The sequence below is a fragment of the Suncus etruscus genome, chromosome 2 (assembly GCF_024139225.1).
Source record: "Suncus etruscus isolate mSunEtr1 chromosome 2, mSunEtr1.pri.cur, whole genome shotgun sequence".
NCBI lineage: Eukaryota > Metazoa > Chordata > Mammalia > Eulipotyphla > Soricidae > Suncus > Suncus etruscus.
The window spans coordinates 120,927,098-120,948,141 of NC_064849.1; the positions used below are offsets into that span (position 1 = coordinate 120,927,098).

Below are 21,044 nucleotides of genomic sequence, written 5' to 3' on the forward strand. Positions count from 1 at the left end.
TACATTACCAATCATACATACAGAGTATGTACAGAGTACAGCCATAAAGAGTAGGCCTCATATAATACATAGGTGGCAATAGTAAGCTCAAAATCACAATGATCCTACAGGATCGCTAAAGGAACACGTACTAAGAGAAATTGTAAAGGGTAAACAATAAATGATTTAAGAAATATTTACTGTACAGACAAGTAACAAATAGTCTGGGGAATATTTCACTAAGTATATTTTAACCTTACTATTTGAAGGGGCAAGGCCTAAGCTGAAAGCCCAAAGAGGTCATTTCAATAATATATATTATATATATGATACAGAAAATAGAAAGGAACATCTTTATATAATTAGATTTATATTGATAAAATACATAACTTGTGCATGTCTGTGGCTCTTGAACATTGAAGATTGTTGTGTATAGATGACCCTGTACTGTGTTACAAAAATTAAATGAAAAAGAATTGGGCATTTAGAATTACTTCCTTACAATTTCAGATCAATAGTATTTAATCAAGAATAGTTAAGCACATAGTTTCTTAGAGAAGCAACAGGCTATTTTACTCACATTACTAAAAATACAGAATTCCAGACTCAAGAGTTAGAACTCATGCTTTGTATCCAGGTTTGGGTTTGATCCCTTGAACCATTATGTTCGTTGAGCACCCTAGGTGTGGTCCCCAACATAGATAATTCCAGTTTCTTGAACTTGATTGTTTCCAGATACTTAAGAAAAATGGATACCTTCTGCATTAAATCCGTGTAGCAGTCTGAAATGAGAAATGGGATAACTCTTAAGCTGATTTTTTTAGCCCACTAATGGCATAGTTCATAAACTGAATTTTGAAACAAACAATAGCAAGCTCATAAAGCATACCTGCTCTTAATATTAGCCATTGAAGCTTTATTTTAAAGGTAAGTTAGAGATTTCTTAAAAACCACACAATTTTGTATTCTTGATGGACATATAAATGGGCTTCATTTTGGCACCTCTTTTTGTTACAGTATGTATAACTTTAGAACTTCATTTCCCAGTCCTAAGCTTACTGACATTTCCATTTCAAAGGTAGATGAACTACACACCTACAAACAACTTGGAATTAAAGAAGAGAGATAAATGGAGTATCTTAACTCTCAGAACTACTGTTCTTTGTTAAAAACTGACATTGCTTCTTTACTCTAGATAACGTGTTTACCACCAAATCCTCCTTAGCAAACTGCATATGCCTAGAAACCTTAACATTTGATAAGAATGAAGTAAAGAAATGCAAAATACTTCCATTTAAATCTGAAATCAGTTTCAGGAAGGTTCAAAGGAAGACAGGCAAAGGTGAGTGAAAGTGACAAGAAACTAGGTACCCTTTTTTTTTTTTTTTTTTTTTTTGCAATGCCTGGGATCGAACCGAGGTCTCATGTATGTAAGGTGTTCATTTATTGTTGAGCCGCATATACCCCTGTGTTGGGAACTGACTTGTTTGAGGACATTTTGCTGTTCTTTCTGCCATAGCCCAGCTTTTCACCTAAAAGCAATATGCAGTCTTGCTGTAAATTTTTGAGCTAAGAGAAAAGAATGTACAGCTGCAGGACATAATTTAGCTCTTAGCCCGGAGGAGAGTAAAAACTGCCTGGTACAGTTATCAGAAACTAGGCCCCATTCCTTAAGACCACATTCCGGAGTAATTTAGGCTGTTATCAATAAGTATATGCTATATTGTCTGTTCAAGATCACTTAGGCAAGCACATATTGCACCATTTCCTGATAGTCAAGCAATTAGGAATGCAGCTAGAAGGACACTAGAAGTTTCCATTGAAACAGCACGTTCAGCATAGCTTGAAGGTCATCCAGCCCCTAGCCCACTGCCCACTTCCTTATGGGCCTTCGCGCCAAAAGTATGATTGACAGCACCTTTGTACTGCCCCCTTCTCCTTCACTATAAAAGAAGGAATTGTACCTCAATAAAGGGCCTTTGAACAGTGAAATATTGTCTTAGGCCATTTATTATTAACCTCTCTTAAATTTCTTACAGTGTGGTTGTGCTTCTACTCAGCAAAATAGAAGTGCGGTCGTCTGAGAAGCCTTCCCAGCTAATTCCTGCTGGCCGGGCCCCCCTGGGGGGCTTCTGGACCCTGCACCCCTGGCCAATTCCTAGGATCGACATCTAAAAAATTCAACAGTGCTATTGTCCAGCCTATATAAAAAGTATAAACTATCTTAGTTATATAAATATGTTTCCTGTTCTAAGTCAAATCACAGTGACTTTGAATTATCCTCAGGTTTTACTCAGCTCTAGGACTTTAACATTTTAAAACAAATTTTAACATTTTAAAACAAATTTTAAAAACGAATGATCTGTTTTAGTCAGAAAATGAAAGTGTGTGATTAAGGAAGAGAAATAATTACTAGTGTTAACAGTCTAGCTCTGCTTTCGAAAGACTTGCTTAATGAAAATAAGTTTTGGTCTACATTACCCAGAAAATTAGGATTCTTTTAATATATAATACTTAGCTCAATCTAAAAAGCAAGTATCTATTATAATCAGAAAAGATGTGAAATTATTTTTCATGCTTAATTATGCTAATCATAATTTTTTTAAAAGAATTACAACTCATATTGCCTCTCACCCTAATAGGTATCAGATCTTTGAAAGGACACTACACTGTTAAAACTAACAAGAGCCAGGAAATGGCTCAGAGAATTGGAGTGCATGCTTGACATGCAAAAGCTGAGGTTCAATCCCTAGCACCTCACATGGTACTCTGAACACTGAGCCAAGAGTAGACTTTAGTATTGCCAGGTGTGCCCCAAAGCTCAAAAGAATGGGGACAAGAGGAAGGGGCTGATGGAAGAATATACACTCACAACATACATAAACATGAAGGCTATTTCTTGGCTCAAGACTGTTCTCCGTTGTCCCTAAAATGTTCATTCCAATGCAGCTAACTAGCCTCCATCTTCTACGCCAAATACTATTCCACGCCATGGAAGTGCTATGCAATAACTCCTGGTAGCACCTTAAACCGCTTAAAAGCCTTTAAGTTTCTGATCCGAAGGTGTCACAGTTAAGAAATGTAAACACTTAGGAAAGGAAAATGTAATTACCTAATGAAGTCATCTATGTCCATGGACCGGGCCCGCTTGTCACTGAAACCTGTGCTGGTTAGGATTTGCTGTATTTTATCTGCTATGCTGAAATCTTCTGGTATTATCTATCAATATAAGATTCAGAATAAATGAAAACATCTATAATGAAGTCACCTTGACTCTTCTTTTTTGTTCAGTAAGCCTTAACAGTCACCTTTAATCTGTTTATGACCACTTAAAAGCCCATTTATGCCTAAAGACCCAGAATCAATAGGGGCTAAAGATACAGAGTGGTTAAGAAAACTTTCTTTGGGGCCGGGCGGTGGCGCTGGAGGTAAGGTGCCTGCCTTGCCTGCGCTAGCCTAGGACGGACCGCGGTTCGATCCCCCGGCGTCCCATATGGTCCCCCAAGAAGCCAGGAGCACTTCTGAGCGCATAGCCAGGAGTAACCCCTGAGCGTCACAGGGTGTGGCCCAAAAACCAAAAAAAAAACAAAGAAAACTTTCTTTGCATGCTGCCAACCTGACGCAGTTTGATGCCTGATACTGCATTCCTAGTGGATCATATGCAGTACCTAAGATTAAACCCAGGTCAAATATGTGCAAGGTAAGCGCCCTACCTGCTTTGCCCTCCTCCCTCCAAATGCTTCTAATAAAATCATTTCTCTGCTGAAAACTATCAGTAAAGAGGACAGAGTAAAGAAGTCAGTTGCTCAGAGCTGGTCCACAGAATATACAACAGCATTGATCTGACTGCTATTTATGTTAGCTATAATTGCAGTCTTGAAAGGACTTATGTATGCAATAAAGATCAAATATTAGACAAAAGAGAACAAAATGCTGTTTTAAAACAAAAGCACTGAAATTACAGGAAAAAAATTTCTACTTACAGTATTCTGGATCGAACAGTGAATTCTGTAGTTTTTTTCCAATAGCTGTTGTACTGCATTTGACCTATAGGATAAATAAGTGCTATCAATAGTATTCCAGTATCAGAATATAAATGATCTACTCAAAAAATTGAGGACTGGGGAGATAGATAAGGTGTACTTGAGTGTACACTAGCATGCATAGACCCTAAGAATAGTTCCTGAGCTAATGTGTTAGCCCCTCCCACTAGCACCACCAATGATGCTTGCTGGCCATCAGCATAGAAACAAACAGCTCCAACCCTGGGGCTAAGTATTGCCAAAACTGGCCCTAAAAGGTCAGCACCACAGAGGAACCCACCATACAAAGGATTAAATCCATCTTCCTTGTTGCAAAATTAAGGAATAAGTGTCCAATTCTAAATGTATGAAATAATGAAAAATCAGATGTTTTCAAAGTAAAGGTCTTGGGCTGAAGAGAGAGAGAGAGAGAGAGAGAGAGAGAGAGCGCAATGGGCTGAGTGTATGCTCTGTGTATAGGCCAGGTTCAATTTCCAGCATGCCTGGCTTCCCAAAAGTAACCCTGAGCATCAATACATGTCCTATACCCCCCCCAAAAAAGGGGGGTAGAGCCCAAAAGATAGTTCAAAGGGCCAGAGCCCATATTTTGTATGTGGGTTTGTTCCTCAGTACTACCTGTTCCCCTGTGCATTGCTGGGGAGTGAATCCTGAGCATTGCTGGGTGTGGCCCCCAAACAAAAACAAAATGAAAAATTGTAAAATGTCTAATAAGGGGGACCGGAGAAATAGCCCAGCAGTAGGCCGTTGCCTTGCATGTGGCCAATGCAGGACAGACCTGGGTTCGCTTCTCAGCCCTGAGTCTGCCAGAGCGATTTCTGAGTGCAGAACTTGGAGTAACCCCTGAGCACTGATGGGTATGAACCAAAAGCCAAAATAAAAAAGATCTAATAAGGGCCTAGCGATAGCAGAGTAGGGTAGGGTATTAGCCTTGCATGTGGCCAACTCAGGTTTGATCCCCAAACCTTACAGGAGCAATTAAGAGTGCAGAGCCAAAAAAAAAAGTGCAGAACCAGGAGTAACCCCAGAGCACTTGCTGGGAGTGACCCCCCAAAACAACAAAAAAGGTCTAATGAGGGCCCGGAGAGATAGCACAGTGGCGTTTGCCTTGCAAGCAGCCGATCCAGGACCAAAGGTGGTTGGTTCGAATCCCGGTGTCCCACATGGTCCCTCGTACCTGCCAGGAGCTATTTCTGAGCAGACAGCCAGGAGTAACCCCTGAGCACCGCCGGGTGTGGCCCAAAAACCAAAAAAAAAAAAAAAAAAAAGGTCTAATGAAACATTCTTAGATTTTGGGGGGGGGGGGGGCACAAAGGTGGGTTACTCCTGGCTCTGCACTCAGAAATTGCTCCTGGCTTGGGGGACCATATGGGACACCAAGGGATCAAACTGCAGTCCGTCCCATGTCAGCCTCATGCAAGGCAAATGCCCTACCGCTGTGCCAACACTCTGGCCCAAAACATTCTTATATTCTTGTTTTGTTTTTATTTTTGTTTTTGGGCCACACCTGGCTTTGCTCAGGGGTACTCCTGGCTATCCGCTCAGAAATAGCTCCTGGCAGGCACAGGGGACCATATGGGACACCGGGATTTGAACCAACCACCTTTGGTCCTGGATCGGCTGCTTGCGAGGCAAATGCCGCTGTGCTATCTCTCCGGGCCCACATTCTTATATTCTTAAAATTTTAAACTCCCCTCAAAAATCACCTCCAAAATTTCTTTTAATTTTTGCTTTTAAATCTTCCTGCACTTGATTGAGACATAATTCTTAGGTCCCAAATGAAAATGATTATGACATAAATCTTTTGTGAGTGTGAGATTCATCATTATACCATTTCTCCAAAGAAAGAGCTGATCCTCTATTTTGCTCAAAAATTGAACCCCCACCCTGCAAAAATGGGAACTTTCTTCTTCTGTCACCTTGAAGGCCAAAATTAGTTTAAAAGCTTTTAAAATGTATCTAGATGCAAATAATCCGAGGCTTTAGATTCTGAATTCAGAAAAAGAAAACTCACAATTAGCACAGTCCTCAATATACTATATCACAAATTCCTTTACACATTATAAATCAGCAAGACACTTACTTAAACGCTGCAGACAGGGTCTTGTTCTTCCGAACAAAGGTGATCCTAACAAGGCCATCCCATTCCTAAAAGAGAAATCTTTTCTTACAAAAGACCAACTTCTGGAGCTAGAGCAACAGCACAGTGGGCAGGGTGTTTGCGTTGTACTTGAGCCTTGGTATCCCTTACGGTCCCCTGAGCTTACCAGTATTCCTCAGCACAGAGCCAGTTGTAACCCCCGAGCACCACCGGGTGTGGCCCCAAAACGAAAATATACCAACTTCAGGAGTCAAATCAATAGTATAATAATAGTGGGTAGGATGGGGCCAGAGATACCATGGCGGTAAGGTATTTGCCTTCCATGCAGAAGGTCAGTGATTCAAATCCCATATGGTCCCCTGAGAGCCTGCCAGGACGGATTTCTAATCACAGAGTCAGGAGTAACCCCTGAGCACTACCGGATGTGTCCCAAAAACAAAAACAAACAAACAAAAAAAAAATTGAGGGTAGGGTTCTTGCCTTGCAAGTGGTGAACATGTGTTTGATCCTTGACATCCATATGATCCCATGTAAACCACCAGAAGTAAGTCCTGAGTGTAGAGCCAGGAGTAACTGCTGGGTATGGACCCTCCCCCCAAAAAAACAACAACAACAACAAATAAATAAAAAAACTTCTTGCCCAGGTCCACTAGGAATTATTGTCTTTTTTTTTTTTTTTTTTGGGTCACATCCGGCAGTGCTCAGGTTATTCCTGGCTCCAGGCTCAGAAATTGCTCCTGGAAGGCACGGGGGACCATATGGGATGCCGGTATTCGAACTGATGACCTCCTGCATGAAAGGCAAACGCCTTACCTCCATGCTATCTCTCCGGCCCAGGAATTATTGTCTTTTAATATATAAACCTGGAAGGAACCTTCTAGAGTGAATGCATGGCCTACATCCTGATTCAGATAACACACATTTTGCACATCTCACTGTCTACACTTGAGCACTAACTACCTCAAGTAGTGCTTGGATCTCAGGGAGTGCTCTCAATAATATTCAGCTTGATGTGTGGGCCTCATAGTTCAGTGCTCAGGGACCACCAGAGTAGCATAAGGTGCTCAGAGCACTTTGCAGTTCCATGAATGGAACTCAGGGCCTCTAAAATGCAAGTTATGAAATCTGTCCCTTTAAGCTCTCTCCATGAGTTATTTTTGAATAGTTAGTTTAGCCTCATTTTTAAAATTCAGAAAAAATGATTGTTCCATAGCTGAACAAAGAATGGCAATGGGGGGCTGGAGAGATCGCATGGAAATAAGGTGTTTGCCTTGCATGCAGAAGGACGGTGGTTCAAATCCCAGCATCCCATATGGTCCCTCCCGAGCCTGTCAGGAGCGATTTCTGAGAGTAGAGCCAGAAGTAACCCCTGAGCGCTGCCGAGTAAGACCCCCCTCCAAAAAAAAAAAAAATGGCAATGCATAGGGCATTTGCCTTGCACGTAGCCAGCCCTGCTTTGATCCCTGCACCCTAGAAAGTTCCCTCAACACCACTGGCAGCAATAATTCCTGAGTGCAGACACGAAGCAATCCCTAAGCACAGCCTGGTGTGCCAAAAACAAAACAGTACAGTGCACTTAGGATTTGGGGCCACACTTGATATACTTAGGGCATACTTGTGGCTGTATTCAGGAATAAGTCTTGGCAGTTTCAGGGAAAATGTAGAATACCAGAGATTGAACTCAGGTCGGACACATGCAAGGCAAGTATGTACACACTGTACTGAATCATTTCCCAAGTTTTAACCAAATAGATACATATTTTTCATAACTATAGTTAAAGCAAAATGCAGTGATAATCTAATCTGTTAGGCTTTTGTGAATATTTTTCTTGTGCTTTTTTGGTCTTTACAACTGTCTTGTGTCCAATTATCCCCTCTATTTCATTACAGGGATGTATCATAATTAACACTGTTTTGTTTGGACATTCAGGTTCATTTTCTGCTGCCTGGGCCATATAGTTATCAATACTGTTGTTCAGACATACAAATTCTAGGATGCTTCCTCCCACCAATATTTATTTTTTATTATTTTTTGTAAGCTAAGGGGAAAATAAATAGAGAAATACCTTCTACTTCTACTGTGTTAATGTCCCAAATTTTCTTTATCAGACAGGGAAGCAGCCCTGAAGTAGGCTTAACAAACTGGTCCCTTACCTTTATTTAAATGCTTCATATTTTTGTTTTGTTTTGTTTTGTTGGTTTTTTTGGGCCACACCCGGCGGTGCTCAGGGGCTACTCCTGGCTGTCTGCTCAGAAATAGCTCCTGGCAGGCACGGGGGGGCCATATGGGACACCGGGATTCGAACCAACCACCTTTGGTCCTGGATCGGCTGCTTGCAAGGCAAACGCCGCTGTGCTATCTCTCCAGGCCCTAAATGCTTCATATTTTTATCTCACCTGAAAATTGATGGGTGGTGGTGGATTCTTAGGTTCTAGTCTTATAACACTGGATTCCACCTTCGGGGGAGGTCTGAAGTTATTCTTTCCAACCTGTTTATCACAAAGATTAAACAGACTGTCATAAGCAACTTTAATAAATATTATCCTCTATTTTTTTTTTTTTTTTTTTGGTTTTTGGGTCACACCCGGCAGTGCTCAGGGGTTACTCCTGGCTCTACACTCAGAAATCGCTCCTGGCAGGCTCAGGGGACCATATGGGATGCCAGGATTCGAACCACTGACCTTCTGCATGAGAGGCAAACGCCTTACCTCCGTGCTATATCTCCGGCCCCTATCCTCTATTATTATGTTATATTATTGTATTACTACTTTATCCTCTTGCAAGGCAAGCTAGATATTCAAAGATGAGGCAAGCTACATTATTTCAATAATGATCACTTACTTTCATTAGATGGTCTACACGAGCTAACAGCTGTGTATTAATTGAGAGTCTGCAATATAACTTGTCTCCAGGTTTTGCAACCAGTCGGAGAGCAAATTCTCTTTGAAACATAAGTATAGCACATCTGAAAAAAACAATGAGAAGAAAGAAAATATTCACTCCCAACCATAAGTGTATTTATTTTCTTTGGTGGGAAAGAAGTAACTATACTATATCTCAAAACCTGACTTTTAAGCTCTCTAGACTTTGACACACTAAGAATAATATACCACACATACTAGAGTATAAGCACAAAATTTATGCCGGAAAAACCCGAACTCAGCTTATACTCTGGTTATACAGGTTATCTGATTCGGTGAGCTGCTGCATTTTCCACCTTGGCAGGTTCGAGGGACCATATGGGGATTGACCCGTGTTGGCCGCTTGCAAGGCAAATGCCCTTCCCGCTGTGCTATCACTCTGGCCCCTGCTGTTATATTGTTTTAAACATTGATGATTGTAGCTGAAGATATAGAACAGGGCATAAGGTTCTTTTTGTTTTGTTTTGTTTTTTCGGGCCATACCCATTTGATGCTCAGAAATAGCCCCTGGCTTGAGGGGACCATATGGGATGCTGGGGGATCAAACCATGGTCCTTCCTTGGCTATCACTTGCAAGACAGACACCTTACCTCTAGCGCCACCTCACCGGCGCCAGACATAAGTTTCTTGTCTTGCACATGACTGACTCCAGTTTGATCCCTGGCACCATATATGGTCATCTAACCCTGCTAGGAGTGATTTCTGACCCAGGAGTAAGCTCTAGTTACCACTAGTGCAGCACAGGACACAAATAAAACAAAACAAAAACAAACAAAAAATATATATATATAATTTGTTTTATAGGGGCCAGCAAGATAGCCCAGCGATAGGTCATTTGCCTTGCAAGCAGCCGATCCAGGGCAGACAATGGTTCGAATCCTAGCATCCCATATGGTCCCCTGAGCCAGCCAGGAGTGATTTCTGAGCACAGAGCCAGGAATATCCTGAGCGTAGCCGGGTTTGACCCAAAAACCAAAAAAAAAAAAAGTATAATCACTACATGGCTTTTGACTTGCCTAATGAAAAACAATGATATAGATGTACTAGAGAACAATTAGGAAGTCACAGGTGTTATCTGGAAATAGAATAAAAAGTCTAATCTAGATTAATGATGAGGATTAAAAAGTAGTGAAAGGCCAGCCTCAGAGGCAATATTCAGTCCATGTTTTCACCAAGGAACTGTCAGCTGAAAATAAAAAAAAATAAAAAAAGAGGAAGACCTCTACATCAATCAATACTTTCTACTAAGCCAATTCCCAATAGTCTTTCACTTTAATTGACTTTCTTCTTTGGCGCTATGCTTTCATGATCTATCCTCTTTCTACAATTGGGCAGTAATTTTGATCTTTTTTTCACATACCTGAAAAATGGTCGGTGTAGTAAGAGTTTGAAGATAAAAGGAGAAGAGATCTGTAAGAGAATAAAGTAGTTATTTGTGGGAAACATACCAAATATGTATAAGGTATATATGTGTATAAATATAATGGCTCAATGTAACACCCAGTAATCTGAAACCATACCTGATAAGGCAAGTTTGCTACACAAGCATCAAAGAATGGCAAATCTGCTTTCAATACATCACCCACCATTACTTGAAGTTTGCTGGCCTGAGGTCTGATTTAAAAAAAAGGATAATTAAAAAAATGATGCTTCATAAGATTAAAATGAGCTTTAATTCTATTTTATATACTCACGTGCCCTGAACTCTTTTGTGAAGTTCAGCTACAAGCCTTGGGTCAAGTTCACAGGCAATTACCTAAATAAATTAAAAAAAAAAATACTATTACGATTGAAAACTGGTATACAGAAGTAAGTTTACTAATGGGAAAGAAAATGATAGAAGGGATCTAGAAACAAAGATGGAAGAATGATGACATTGGGTGCCAGAACACTGTATGCCAGAAGCATCATTATTAGCAGTACTGTAAATGGGGCTGGAGAATATATTATAGCAGGTAGAGCATTTGCCTTACCCGCAACTAATGGGGTTTGATCCCTGGCATCCTATATGGTCGCCTGAGCAACTGACAGGAGTAATTCCTGAGTGCAGACAGAAGTAATCCTTCAACATCACTGGGTGTGGCCCCAAAATAAAAACAGAAACAGTACTGTAAATACAGTGCCTAAGAAACAACTAAAGCAAATTCAAACAACAAAATGTTTGAAAATACAGAAATAAAAGTTTGGGGATGGGCCCGGAGAGATAGCACAGAGGTGTTTGCCTTGCAAGCAGCCGATCCAGGACCAAAGGTGGTTGGTTCGAATCCCGGTGTCCCATATGGTCCCCCGTGCCTGCCAGGAGCTATTTCTGAGCAGACAGCCAGGAGTAACCCCTGAGCGCAGCCGGGTGTGACCCAAAAAAACAAAAAAAAAAAAAAAAAAAAAAAAAAAGTTTGGGGAGCCTAGAAATAGTACAGATGTACGGTACTTGGTCTGCCTCCTGCCAAAAATAGATTGAATTTCAGGTACCTATTAAACTTCTTAAAGACCACTAGGGTTCACTCCCGTGCACACAGTCAGGAATGGTCCTTGAACACTGCAAAGTATGGTCCAAAGTTCAAAAATGAAAATAAAGCTATCTTGGGCCAGAAAGCACAGCAATAGGATGTTTGCCTTGTACACAGCTGATCCAGGACAGAATGTGGTTAGATTTCCGGCATCCCATGTGGTCCCCCAAGCCAGCCAGGAGTGATTTTTGAGCAGAGAGCCAGAAGTAACCCCTGAATACCACTGGATGTGACCCAAAAACAAAAACTTGTTTTTGGGTCACACCTGGCAGTGCTCAGGGGTTTTTCCTGGCTCCATGCTCAGAAATTGCTCCTGGCAGGCACGAGGGACCATATGGGACGCCGGGATTCGATCTGATGACCTTCTGCATGAAAGGTAAATGCCTTACCTCCATGCTATCTCTCCGGCCCCAAAACAAAAGTTTTTAATATTTATTAACTTATTTTGTTTTTTGGCCACACCCAATAGTGCTGAGGCCTTATTCCTCGCTCTGCATTAGGGGGTCACTCCTGCTAGAGTCAGAGGATCATCTGGGAAAACTGCTAGGATGCAGGAGATCAAATCCAGGTTGGCTTTGTATAAAGCAAGCGCCTTACCTACTGTAATCTCTCCAGTCCCCAAAGTCTTTGTTTTTTGTTTTTGTTTTTTCAGGGGAGAGCACGAACGCAGTCCTCCACTACCACAAATTATGCAGTCGAGTTTCCCACCTTTGGGGAAATCACAAGGGTCAGCACCCGGAGTGCAATGGGTGAGCCTCACCCTAGGGAAACCACCTTTGTGATCATGGTATCTCCCCTGCCAGATAAGCATAGTCTCTGTTTTTTTAAGGTTGATTATAAGCTTAAATATTTTCTTTTGGGGCCGGGTGGTGGCGCTGGAGGTAAGGTGCCTGCCTTGCCTGCACTAGCCTAGGACGGACCGAGGTTCGATCCCCCGGCGTCCCATATGGTCCCCCAAGAAGGCAGGAGCAACTTCTGAGTGCATAGCCAGGAGTAACCCCTGAGCCTCACAGGGTGTGGCCCAAAAAAAAAAAAACCAAAAAAAAATATATATATATTTTCTTTTTCATCATACTTAGCTGGCTCCAACTGAGATGATGAAAAAAATACACAGTAGCAAAAGTTCTCAGAAGCACAGAAAACACCTTTTTCCTAAGTCATAGGGGTAGCTCAACAAGTTGAGCATAAACTATGCATGCAGAAGGCTCAGGCTGGACCCTCTACATTGCTTTGCTTCCCAAAAACCAGTAAGAGCAACCCTTGAGGTACCAAAAAGATAGTACAGAGGGTGAAGTATTTTGCATTGCACGTGACAGAGCCAAGTTAGATCCATGTCATTCCATATGGTAACCTGAGCACAACCAGGAGTAATTCCTGAGTGCAGAACTAGGAGTAACCCCTGAGCAATGGGTGTGGGCCCAAAATAATGGAAGGAAGGAAGGAAGGAAGGAAGGGAGGGAGGGAGGGAGGGAGGGAGGGAGGGGAGGGAGGGAGGGAGGGAGGGAGGGAGGGAGGGAGGGAGGAGGGAGGGAGGGAGGGAGGAAAGAAAAGAAAGAGAGAAAGAAAGAGAGAGAAAGAAAGAAGAAAGGAAGGAAGGAAGGAAGGAAGGAAGGAAGGAAGGAAGGAAGGAAGGAAGGAAGGAAGGAAGGAAGGAAGGAAGGAGTGTGTGCTGGGGGTAGGGCATTTGCCTTGCATGAGGCAGGAAGGAAAGAAGGAAGGAAGGAAGGAAGGAAGGAAGGAAGGAAGGAAGGAAGGAAGGAAGGAAGGAAGGAAGGAAGGAAGGAAGGCAGGCAGGCAGGCAGGCAGGAAGGAAGGAAGGAAGGAAGGAAGGAAGGAAGGAAGGAAGGAAGGAAGGAAGGAAGGAAGGAAGGGAAGGAGGGAGGGAGTGCTGGGGGTAGGGCATTTGCCTTGCATGAGGCAGGAAGGAAGAAGGAAGAAAGGAAGGGAGGAAGGGAGGGAGGAAGGAGGGGAGGGAGGTAGGAAGGAGGGGAGGGAGGGAGGGTGGGAGGGAGGAGGGAAGGAAGAAAGAGAGAAAGAGAAAGAAAGAGAGAAAGAAAGAAAGAAAGAAAGAAAGAAAGAAAGAAAGAAAGAAAGAAAGAAAGAAAGAAAGAAAGAAAGAAAGAAAGAAAGAAAGAAAGAAAGAAAGAAAGAAAGAAAGAAAGAAAGGAGGGAGGGAGGGAGGGAGGGAGGGAGGGAAGGCAGGCAGGCAGACAGGAAGGAAGGAAGGAAGGAAGGAAGGAAGGAAGGAAGGAAGGAAGGAAGGAAGGAAGGAAGGAAGGAAGGAAGGAAGGAAGGAAGGAAGGAAGGAAGGAAGGGAAGGAGGGAGGGAGTGCTGGGGGTAGGGCATTTGCCTTGCATGAGGCAGGAAGGAAGAAGGAAGAAAGGAAGTGAGGAAGGGAGGGAGGAAGGAGGGGAGGGAGGGAGGAAGGAGGGGAGGGAGGGTGGGAGGGAGGAGGGAAGGAAGAAAGAGAGAAAGAAAGAGAGAAAGAAAGAAAGAAAGAAAGAAAGAAAGAAAGAAAGAAAGAAAGAAAGAAAGAAAGAAAGAAAGAAAGAAAGAAAGAGAAAGAAAGAAAGAAAGAAAGAAAGAAAGAAAGAAAGAAAGAAAGAAAGAAAGAAGGGAGGGAGGGAGGGAGGGAGGGAGGGAGGGAGGGAGGGAGGGAGGGAGGGAGGGAGGGAGGGAGGGGAGGGGAGGGAGGGAGGGAGGAAGGAAGGAAGGAAGGAAGGAAGGAAGGAAGGAAGGAAGGAAGGAAGGAAGGAAGGAAGGAAGGAAGGAAGGAAGGAAGGAAGGAAGGAAGGAAGGAAGGAAGGAAGGAAGGAAGGAAGGAAGGAAGGAAGGAAGGAAGGAATCCTTGAGGGGCTGGAGTGCTGGGAGTAGGGCATTTGCCTTGCATGAGGCTGACTCCAATGCATCTCATATAGTCCTCTGAGCCACCCAGGAGTATTCCTTGGTGCAGAGCCAGTTATACTGAGCACTGCCAAGTGTGGCTTCTCACAAAGAGCAACCCCTTAAAAAGAGCAGCCCCCTAGCACAGTGCTTGAACTAGTCTCCAAGCACTGTCAAATGTGGTACAAAGACAAAGAAAAAAGAACAAAAATCTATACTGAAAATCTAATTTGGTTTATGTTCTCCTCACTGATTCATCCCAAGTTTTCAAAGATAAAGCTTCTAGCAAAACATGGGAGTTGGACTGGAGATAATACAGAGGGTAGGGTGCTTTCCTTGCATGAAGCCAACCTGGGTGCGATCCTTAGGACATCCAAAGATTAAAAATATATACATAAAGAGTTATTGTTAAATAACACTTACCAAAGTAGCTTTACATTTGAAAAGCACCTCAAGCACCTTTTATACTCATTTCTGGTACAAAAACTCAATCCCGGGTTGGAGAGATAGCATGGAGGTAAGGAGTTTGCCTTTCATGCAGAAGGATGGTGGTTCAAATCCCAGCATCCCATAAGGTCCCCTGACCCTGCCAGGAGTAATTTCTGAGCATAGAGCCAGGAGTAACCCTGAGCGCTGCCGAGTGTGACGCCCCCCCTCAAAAAAAATTCAATCCCTTTTACCTTTTTTGCCTTTTCGAGTAACTTTACAGTCATATTGCCAGTTCCAGGTCCAACTTCTAGGACCACATCAGTTGGTCTTAAGGCAGCCTACAAACAAGCAAAACCATGTTAGCTTTTCCAGCAGATCTGAACATAACATTTATATCTGAATATCTATGCTCATAAATGCAATTAAAAGAGCTATTCTGGCATTCCACTGTGAAATTAACTGCATTCCAACTTGTAGTATGTAATTCCTTTCTTCTACTTTATGGATTCCTAAAGCTCCCTCTCACTTCTCATTTTCCTATTTCCTAAATAAAATTAACTTCCCCCCAAAAATCCTTTTCTGGAGCCCGGAGAGATAGCACAGCGGCGTTTGCCTTGCAAGCAGCCGATCCAGGACCAGAGGTAGTTGGTTCGAATCCTGGTGTCCCATATGCCAGGAGCTATTTCTGAGCCGACAGCCAGGGAGTAACCCCTGGTTTTTGTGGCCCAAAAACCAAAAAAAATCCTTTCTGACCCCAATTTTTAAGACATTGCTAATATCTATGTGTGTAAAATAAAACCCACATATTGTCAGATCACTTCACACACCATAATTCTAACCCTGATGCAGATGGGTCTAAAGAAGCAGGGAAGAGGCGAAGGATTAATAAACCAAGCCATTAGGAAAGAATCAGGGAGTCCGTATGTGGTTGGTGGTATCTTTGAGGGAGCACCAAGCAAAATTCACTCTTTCTTTATTTAACCAAAGCTAATTCACCAGGTGGTGGAAAGTTGAGAGAGACAAAAGTACCGTATTTTCCGGCGTATAGGACGACTTTTTGTATTTTTATAAGACGACTTTTGAAACAAAAAAAAGTCAACGGAAAATAGGGGGTCGTCTTATATGCCGAGTATACCCCGAAAAATGTTTCAATATGCTGCTAAACAAAAATTGTCTGAATATTGCCACAAAACAAATTTTCCAATTCGATCCTGCACCAATCACTGCAAGGCTGCTCGGACCACCTCTCTAATTCAGCCAATCCAAGCAGGCTTTTTATGCATGCAAATTAGACAATGTTCTGGAACTGAATCTACTGTCAAAAGCCTGCTCAGATTGGCCAGAGTCAGAGAGGAAGTCTATTACAGTATAACCTTTGAACCTTTGCTTGTTGTGATTGGCTCAGTGTGGTACATACAGTTGCAGCACAGGAACATTCTGTCTGATACAGCGAATATAGGCCTAAACCTATGTTTTTTGTTTGTTTGTTTGTTTGTTTTGGTTTTTGGGCCACACCGGTTGACGCTCAGAGGTTACTCCTGGCTATGCACTCTGAAGTCGCTCCTGCCTTGGGGGACCATATGGGGCGCCGGGGGATCGAACCGCAGTCCGTCCAAGGCTAGCGCAGGTAAGGCAGGCACCTTACCTCCAGCGCCACCGCCCGGCCCCTAAACCCATGTTTTAACTGCAAAATTAGGGGGTCGTCTTATACGCTCAGTCGTCTTATACGCCTGCAAATACGGTACCTATCCAGATGAGCTTGTATATATCACAGGGAGAGGTTTTAAAGAAAGAAGATGGGGAAACACCTTTGTTTTGGATTAATTGCTGGGTGTTATCTTACACATGTGTTTAACAAAATTATTTAATATTAAATGCAATTTCTCATATAAATTGAGGCCAATAGTAAAAAAACAGAAAACTTTAAAAATCAGAACAAGATATTTCTCGAGTTACAAATGTTTCCTACTGTGAAAATGATTCCAACAGCACTTTCTTACCAAGCCTGTTAGTTAAAACTGCAAAGAACTGTCTATGATAAACGTGTCTGGATTTCAAAACATGTTGTACCAAAGAATGTGTTGTAAAGCTGCTAATTTGTCAACATATATATACTAATCCAGGGACAGATTACCCAGAAATCACAGTGCCTAAATTCTGAGGGAAGATCAAATGACAATAAATTTGTACACATGTAATTGCAGTATTCTTCTCCATAGTTTTCATTATATGCTTGAAAAACAAAGTCTATAAATCACAATTGTTTATTTTATTTTTTGTTTTTGTTTTGGGGACCACACCCGGTGGTGCTCAGGGATTACTCCTGGCTCTGTGCTAAGAAATCACTCCTGGCTGGCTCTCAGGGACCACATGGGATGCCGAAAATGGAAACCAGTTTCGTCCTGGGTTGGCAGCGTTCAAGGCAAGTGCCTTACCATTATGCTATCTCTCCAGCCCCTATATTATTATTTTTTATAAGTAACTTTTTTTTTTTTTTTTGGTTTTTTTGGGCCACACCCGTTTGATGCTCAGGAGTTACTGCTGATTAAACGCTCAGAAATTGCCCCTGGCTTGGGGGGACCATATGGGACGCCGGCGGACCGCAGTCCTTCCTTGGCTAGTGCTTGCAAGGCAGACACCTTACCTCTAGCGCCATCTCTCTGGCCCCATAAGTAAATTCTTTAATAGAATCACTGTGAGATAGTTACATTGTTGTACATGACTGAGTTTCAGTTACACAATGCACAACAACCTTCACCATGCACAGGTTCCTCTACCAATGTCCCTAGTCTCCCTCTAGCCCTTCCTCTCCAGGCCTGCCCTCACCCTCTGCCTGCCTCTGAAGCAGATATATTTCTTCTCTTTCTCTCCCTTTTTCCCCCCTTTTATATACTGTCATTTGCAATATCATTACTGAGGGAGTAGCATGCATAAAATTTCATCTCCTTCCAGCACCCAATTCTTGAAACAAACCTATACCAGGGCCAGGGAGATAGCTTTGCTCCAAGGTCTAGTGCACAACATACAAAAGGCCCAAGGGAACCAGTACCACATGGTCCTTGAATACTGCCAGGAGCTATTCCAGAGGACAGTCCCTGTGCTCCAACAGGTATGGCACCCACCCCACCAAAAAGTTAAAGAAGGGGAAAAAAAAATCAATTTAGTGTTGGAAAGACAGTATAGCAAGTAGGGCACTTGCCTTGCATGCGGGAGAACCAAGTTTGATTCTAGCACCCTGAGTAAGATCCAGGGGATCAGCCTGAGTATAGTGGGTATACCATCCTCCCCGAACAAGTGTTTATAGAGCAGTACAGCAGTATATAGTTCCATACTGTTTGGTGGTTTTATGAATTTACTAGGGTATTGGGACATATCCTAGCAGAAACATGAGAAATCCCTGAATTCTTTTTTTTGTTTGTTTTTGTTTTTGTGTCACACCGGGCAGTGCTCTGGGGTTCCTCCTGGCTCTACACTCAGAAATCGCTCCTGGCATGCTCGGGGGACCATATGGGATGCCGGGATTCGAACCACCGTCCTTCTAAATGCAAGGCAAACGCCTTACCTCCATGCTATCTCTCCGGCCCCAGGAGTGACCAGAGAGATAGTACAGCAGGTAGGATGCTTATTTGCACCAGCTACCCCAGGTTTGATCCACAGCATCCCATATGGTCCCCCTCCAGTCCTCTAGGAGTGATCTGAGCACCACTGTATGTGGTCCCCCCAAAAAAACAAAATAATGAAATAAAAAATAAATCACGGGCCAGAGAGATAGCATGTAGATAAGGTTTTTGTCTTGCATGCAGAGGATGGTGGTTCGAATCCCGGCATCCCATATGTTCCCCCGAGCCTGCCGGTGGCGATTTCTGAGCATAGAGCCAGGACTAGCCCTTGAGCGCTGCAGGGTGTGACCCAAAAACCAATAAATAAATAAATAAATAAATACATAAATACATAAATAAATAAATGGGCCAGAGAGATAGTATAGCGGTAAGGTGTTTGCCTTGCACGCAGCTCATTCGAACAGACAGTGGTTTGAATACTGGCATCCCATAACGTCCCTCGTGCCTGCCAGGAGTGACTTCTGAACGCAAAGTCAGGAGTAACCCCTGAGCGCCTCTGGGTGTGATTCCCCCCAAAAATAAGAATAAATCAATAATCTCCCTCTCCTCTTCCACACCCACCTTATCGATGATGCTGTTAACAATGAGAGGATTTTTCAAAATGTGCTGCCCAAGCCCGGTGTTGAACATAAGTCCTAGAAGAAAACAGGAAACAAATCTTAATTCCCCCAAGAAAAGAGGCAATTGGAGAGGGGTGTAGAATGCAGAATGGCTGAGAACATTATTATTTTTTTCTGTTTTGGTTGTTGGGCCACAACCAGTGACTCTCAGGGGTTACTCCTGGCTAGGGGTACCCTATAGGATGCCGGGGATAGAACCGCAGTCCGTCCTAGGTTAGCACGTGCAAGGACTGTGCCACCTGCTCCTGTCCCTGAGAACATTATTCTTTTTTTTTTAATCAATATCTTTATTTAAACACCTTGATTACAAACATGATTGTGTTTGGGTTTCAGTCATGTAAAGAACACCTCCCTTCACCAGTGCAACATTCCCATCACCAATGTCCCAATTCTCCCTCCTCCCCACCCCACCCATGCCTGAACTCTAGTAGGCTTTCTACTTCCCCAGTTCATTCGCATTGTTATGATAGCTCTCAATGTAGTTATTTCTCTAACAGCACTCATCACTCTTCGTGGTGAGCTTCATGAATTGAGCTGGACCTTCCAGTCCCCCTCTCTCTTGCCTCTGGGAATTATTTCAAGAATGTCTTCTACTTTTCTTAAAACTCATAGATGATGGGCCCGGAGAGATATATCTGCACAGTGGCGTTTGCCTTGTAAGCAGCTGATCCAGGACCTAGGGTGGTTGGTTCGAATCCCGGTGTCCCATATGGTCCCCCGTGCCTGCCAGGAGCTATTTCTGAGCAGACAGCCAGGAGTAACCCCTGAGCATCGCCGGGTGTGGCCCAAAAACCAAAACAAGGACAACAACAACAACAACAACAACAACCATAGATGAGTGAGACCATTCTGCATCTTTCTCTCTTTCCTCTCTCCCTCTGACTTCTTTCACTGAGCATAACAGATTCCATGGACATTCATGACTTATCTCTCCTGACAGCTGCATAATATTCCATTGTGTCTATGTACCACAGTGTCTTTAGCCACTCGTCTGTTGAAGGGCATCTTGGTTGTTTTCAGAGCCTGGCTGTTGTAAACAGCGCGGCAATGAATATCGGTGTGAGGAAGGGATTTTTGTATTGGATTATTCTGAACAGAGTTCGGGAACTTCACGAGGGTGACAGCGCATCTGGGTCGGTCAGCGCTGCGGGAGTTCCTTTGCAGCTCAATTGGCAGCCTGCCGGGAGGGAGCCCCGTCCTTCCAGGGTCGCTTTCCCAGCAGAACTCGGTGATCTGGAGGCTGGAGTGCAAAGAGCACAGCAGGTAGAGCAACTGAGCAACTTACCTGCATACCTGAGGCCGACCCGAATTCGATTCCCCGCACCCCCGCAAGCCCCGAGCATCACCGGGGTGGCCCTCCCCGAAACAAAAGTAACTTGGGGCCTGGGTGTTCCGGGTGTCCCGGGCCCTGCGCCGAACCCACCTCCGCCGCTCTTGCTCTGCAGCTCCCGGCGCTGTTCCTGTCGCTCGTGACGTCGGACGCTCGCCCCTGCCTTGGTCTTCGGCATCTCCGCAGGCTGCGGCCCCGCAGATCGGACCGAACTGAGCAGGGAGAAGCCAAAGAGCCGGGCAGGCGCACCACGTGCAGAGCAGCACACAGCGGTCCCCGTCCAGCGCTCCCAAACTCTGTCCGGCAGGGGCGGGGCCGACGTCGGCGCATCCGGGTTCCGCGCGCCCGCCTCACCGCGGGGCCTGCTGGGGATTGTAGTCTTGAGTCGCAGAGCCGCCGGGACTGCATCCGCCGACCGGTCCCGCGCAGGGATGAAAGGCTCGCAGGTCTCATCAACACTTCGGCAGCGGGCCAGAGCGATAGAACAGCGCTAGGGCGTTTGCCTTGCACGCGGCCGCCCAGGACGGACCTGGGTTCGATCCCCGGCGTCCCATAAGGTCGCCCAAAAAGCCAGGAGCGATTTCTAAGCGCATGGCCAGGAGTAACCCCTGA

General features: G+C 43.8%; 1 protein-coding gene and 1 non-coding gene across 3 annotated transcripts; both read right to left on the bottom strand.

Annotated features, from left to right (window-relative positions):
- Window positions 1-329: 329 nt before the first annotated feature.
- DIMT1 (DIM1 rRNA methyltransferase and ribosome maturation factor) lies at window positions 330-20,721 on the bottom strand. Of its 2 annotated transcripts, XM_049768808.1 has the most exons (12): window positions 20,526-20,721; window positions 19,044-19,117; window positions 15,114-15,200; window positions 10,737-10,798; window positions 10,563-10,656; window positions 10,403-10,452; window positions 8,963-9,086; window positions 8,518-8,610; window positions 6,103-6,167; window positions 3,963-4,026; window positions 3,092-3,198; window positions 330-761 (listed from the first exon to the last, which is right to left on the bottom strand). In XM_049768808.1, exons 1-12 carry the CDS (start codon window positions 20,608-20,610, stop codon window positions 719-721), a joined length of 948 nt encoding a protein of 315 aa, XP_049624765.1. In that variant the 5' UTR covers window positions 20,611-20,721; the 3' UTR covers window positions 330-718. The 2 variants fall into 2 exon arrangements, with proteins under 2 accessions (XP_049624765.1, XP_049624766.1); XM_049768809.1 differs by lacking the exons at window positions 19,044-19,117; window positions 20,526-20,721 and adding an exon at window positions 11,016-11,115 and having other exon boundaries at window positions 15,114-15,174.
- LOC126002808 (U1 spliceosomal RNA) lies at window positions 12,199-12,360 on the bottom strand. Its single transcript, XR_007493437.1, has one exon. It is a non-coding gene; the product is annotated as a U1 spliceosomal RNA (small nuclear RNA).
- Window positions 20,722-21,044: the final 323 nt, after the last annotated feature.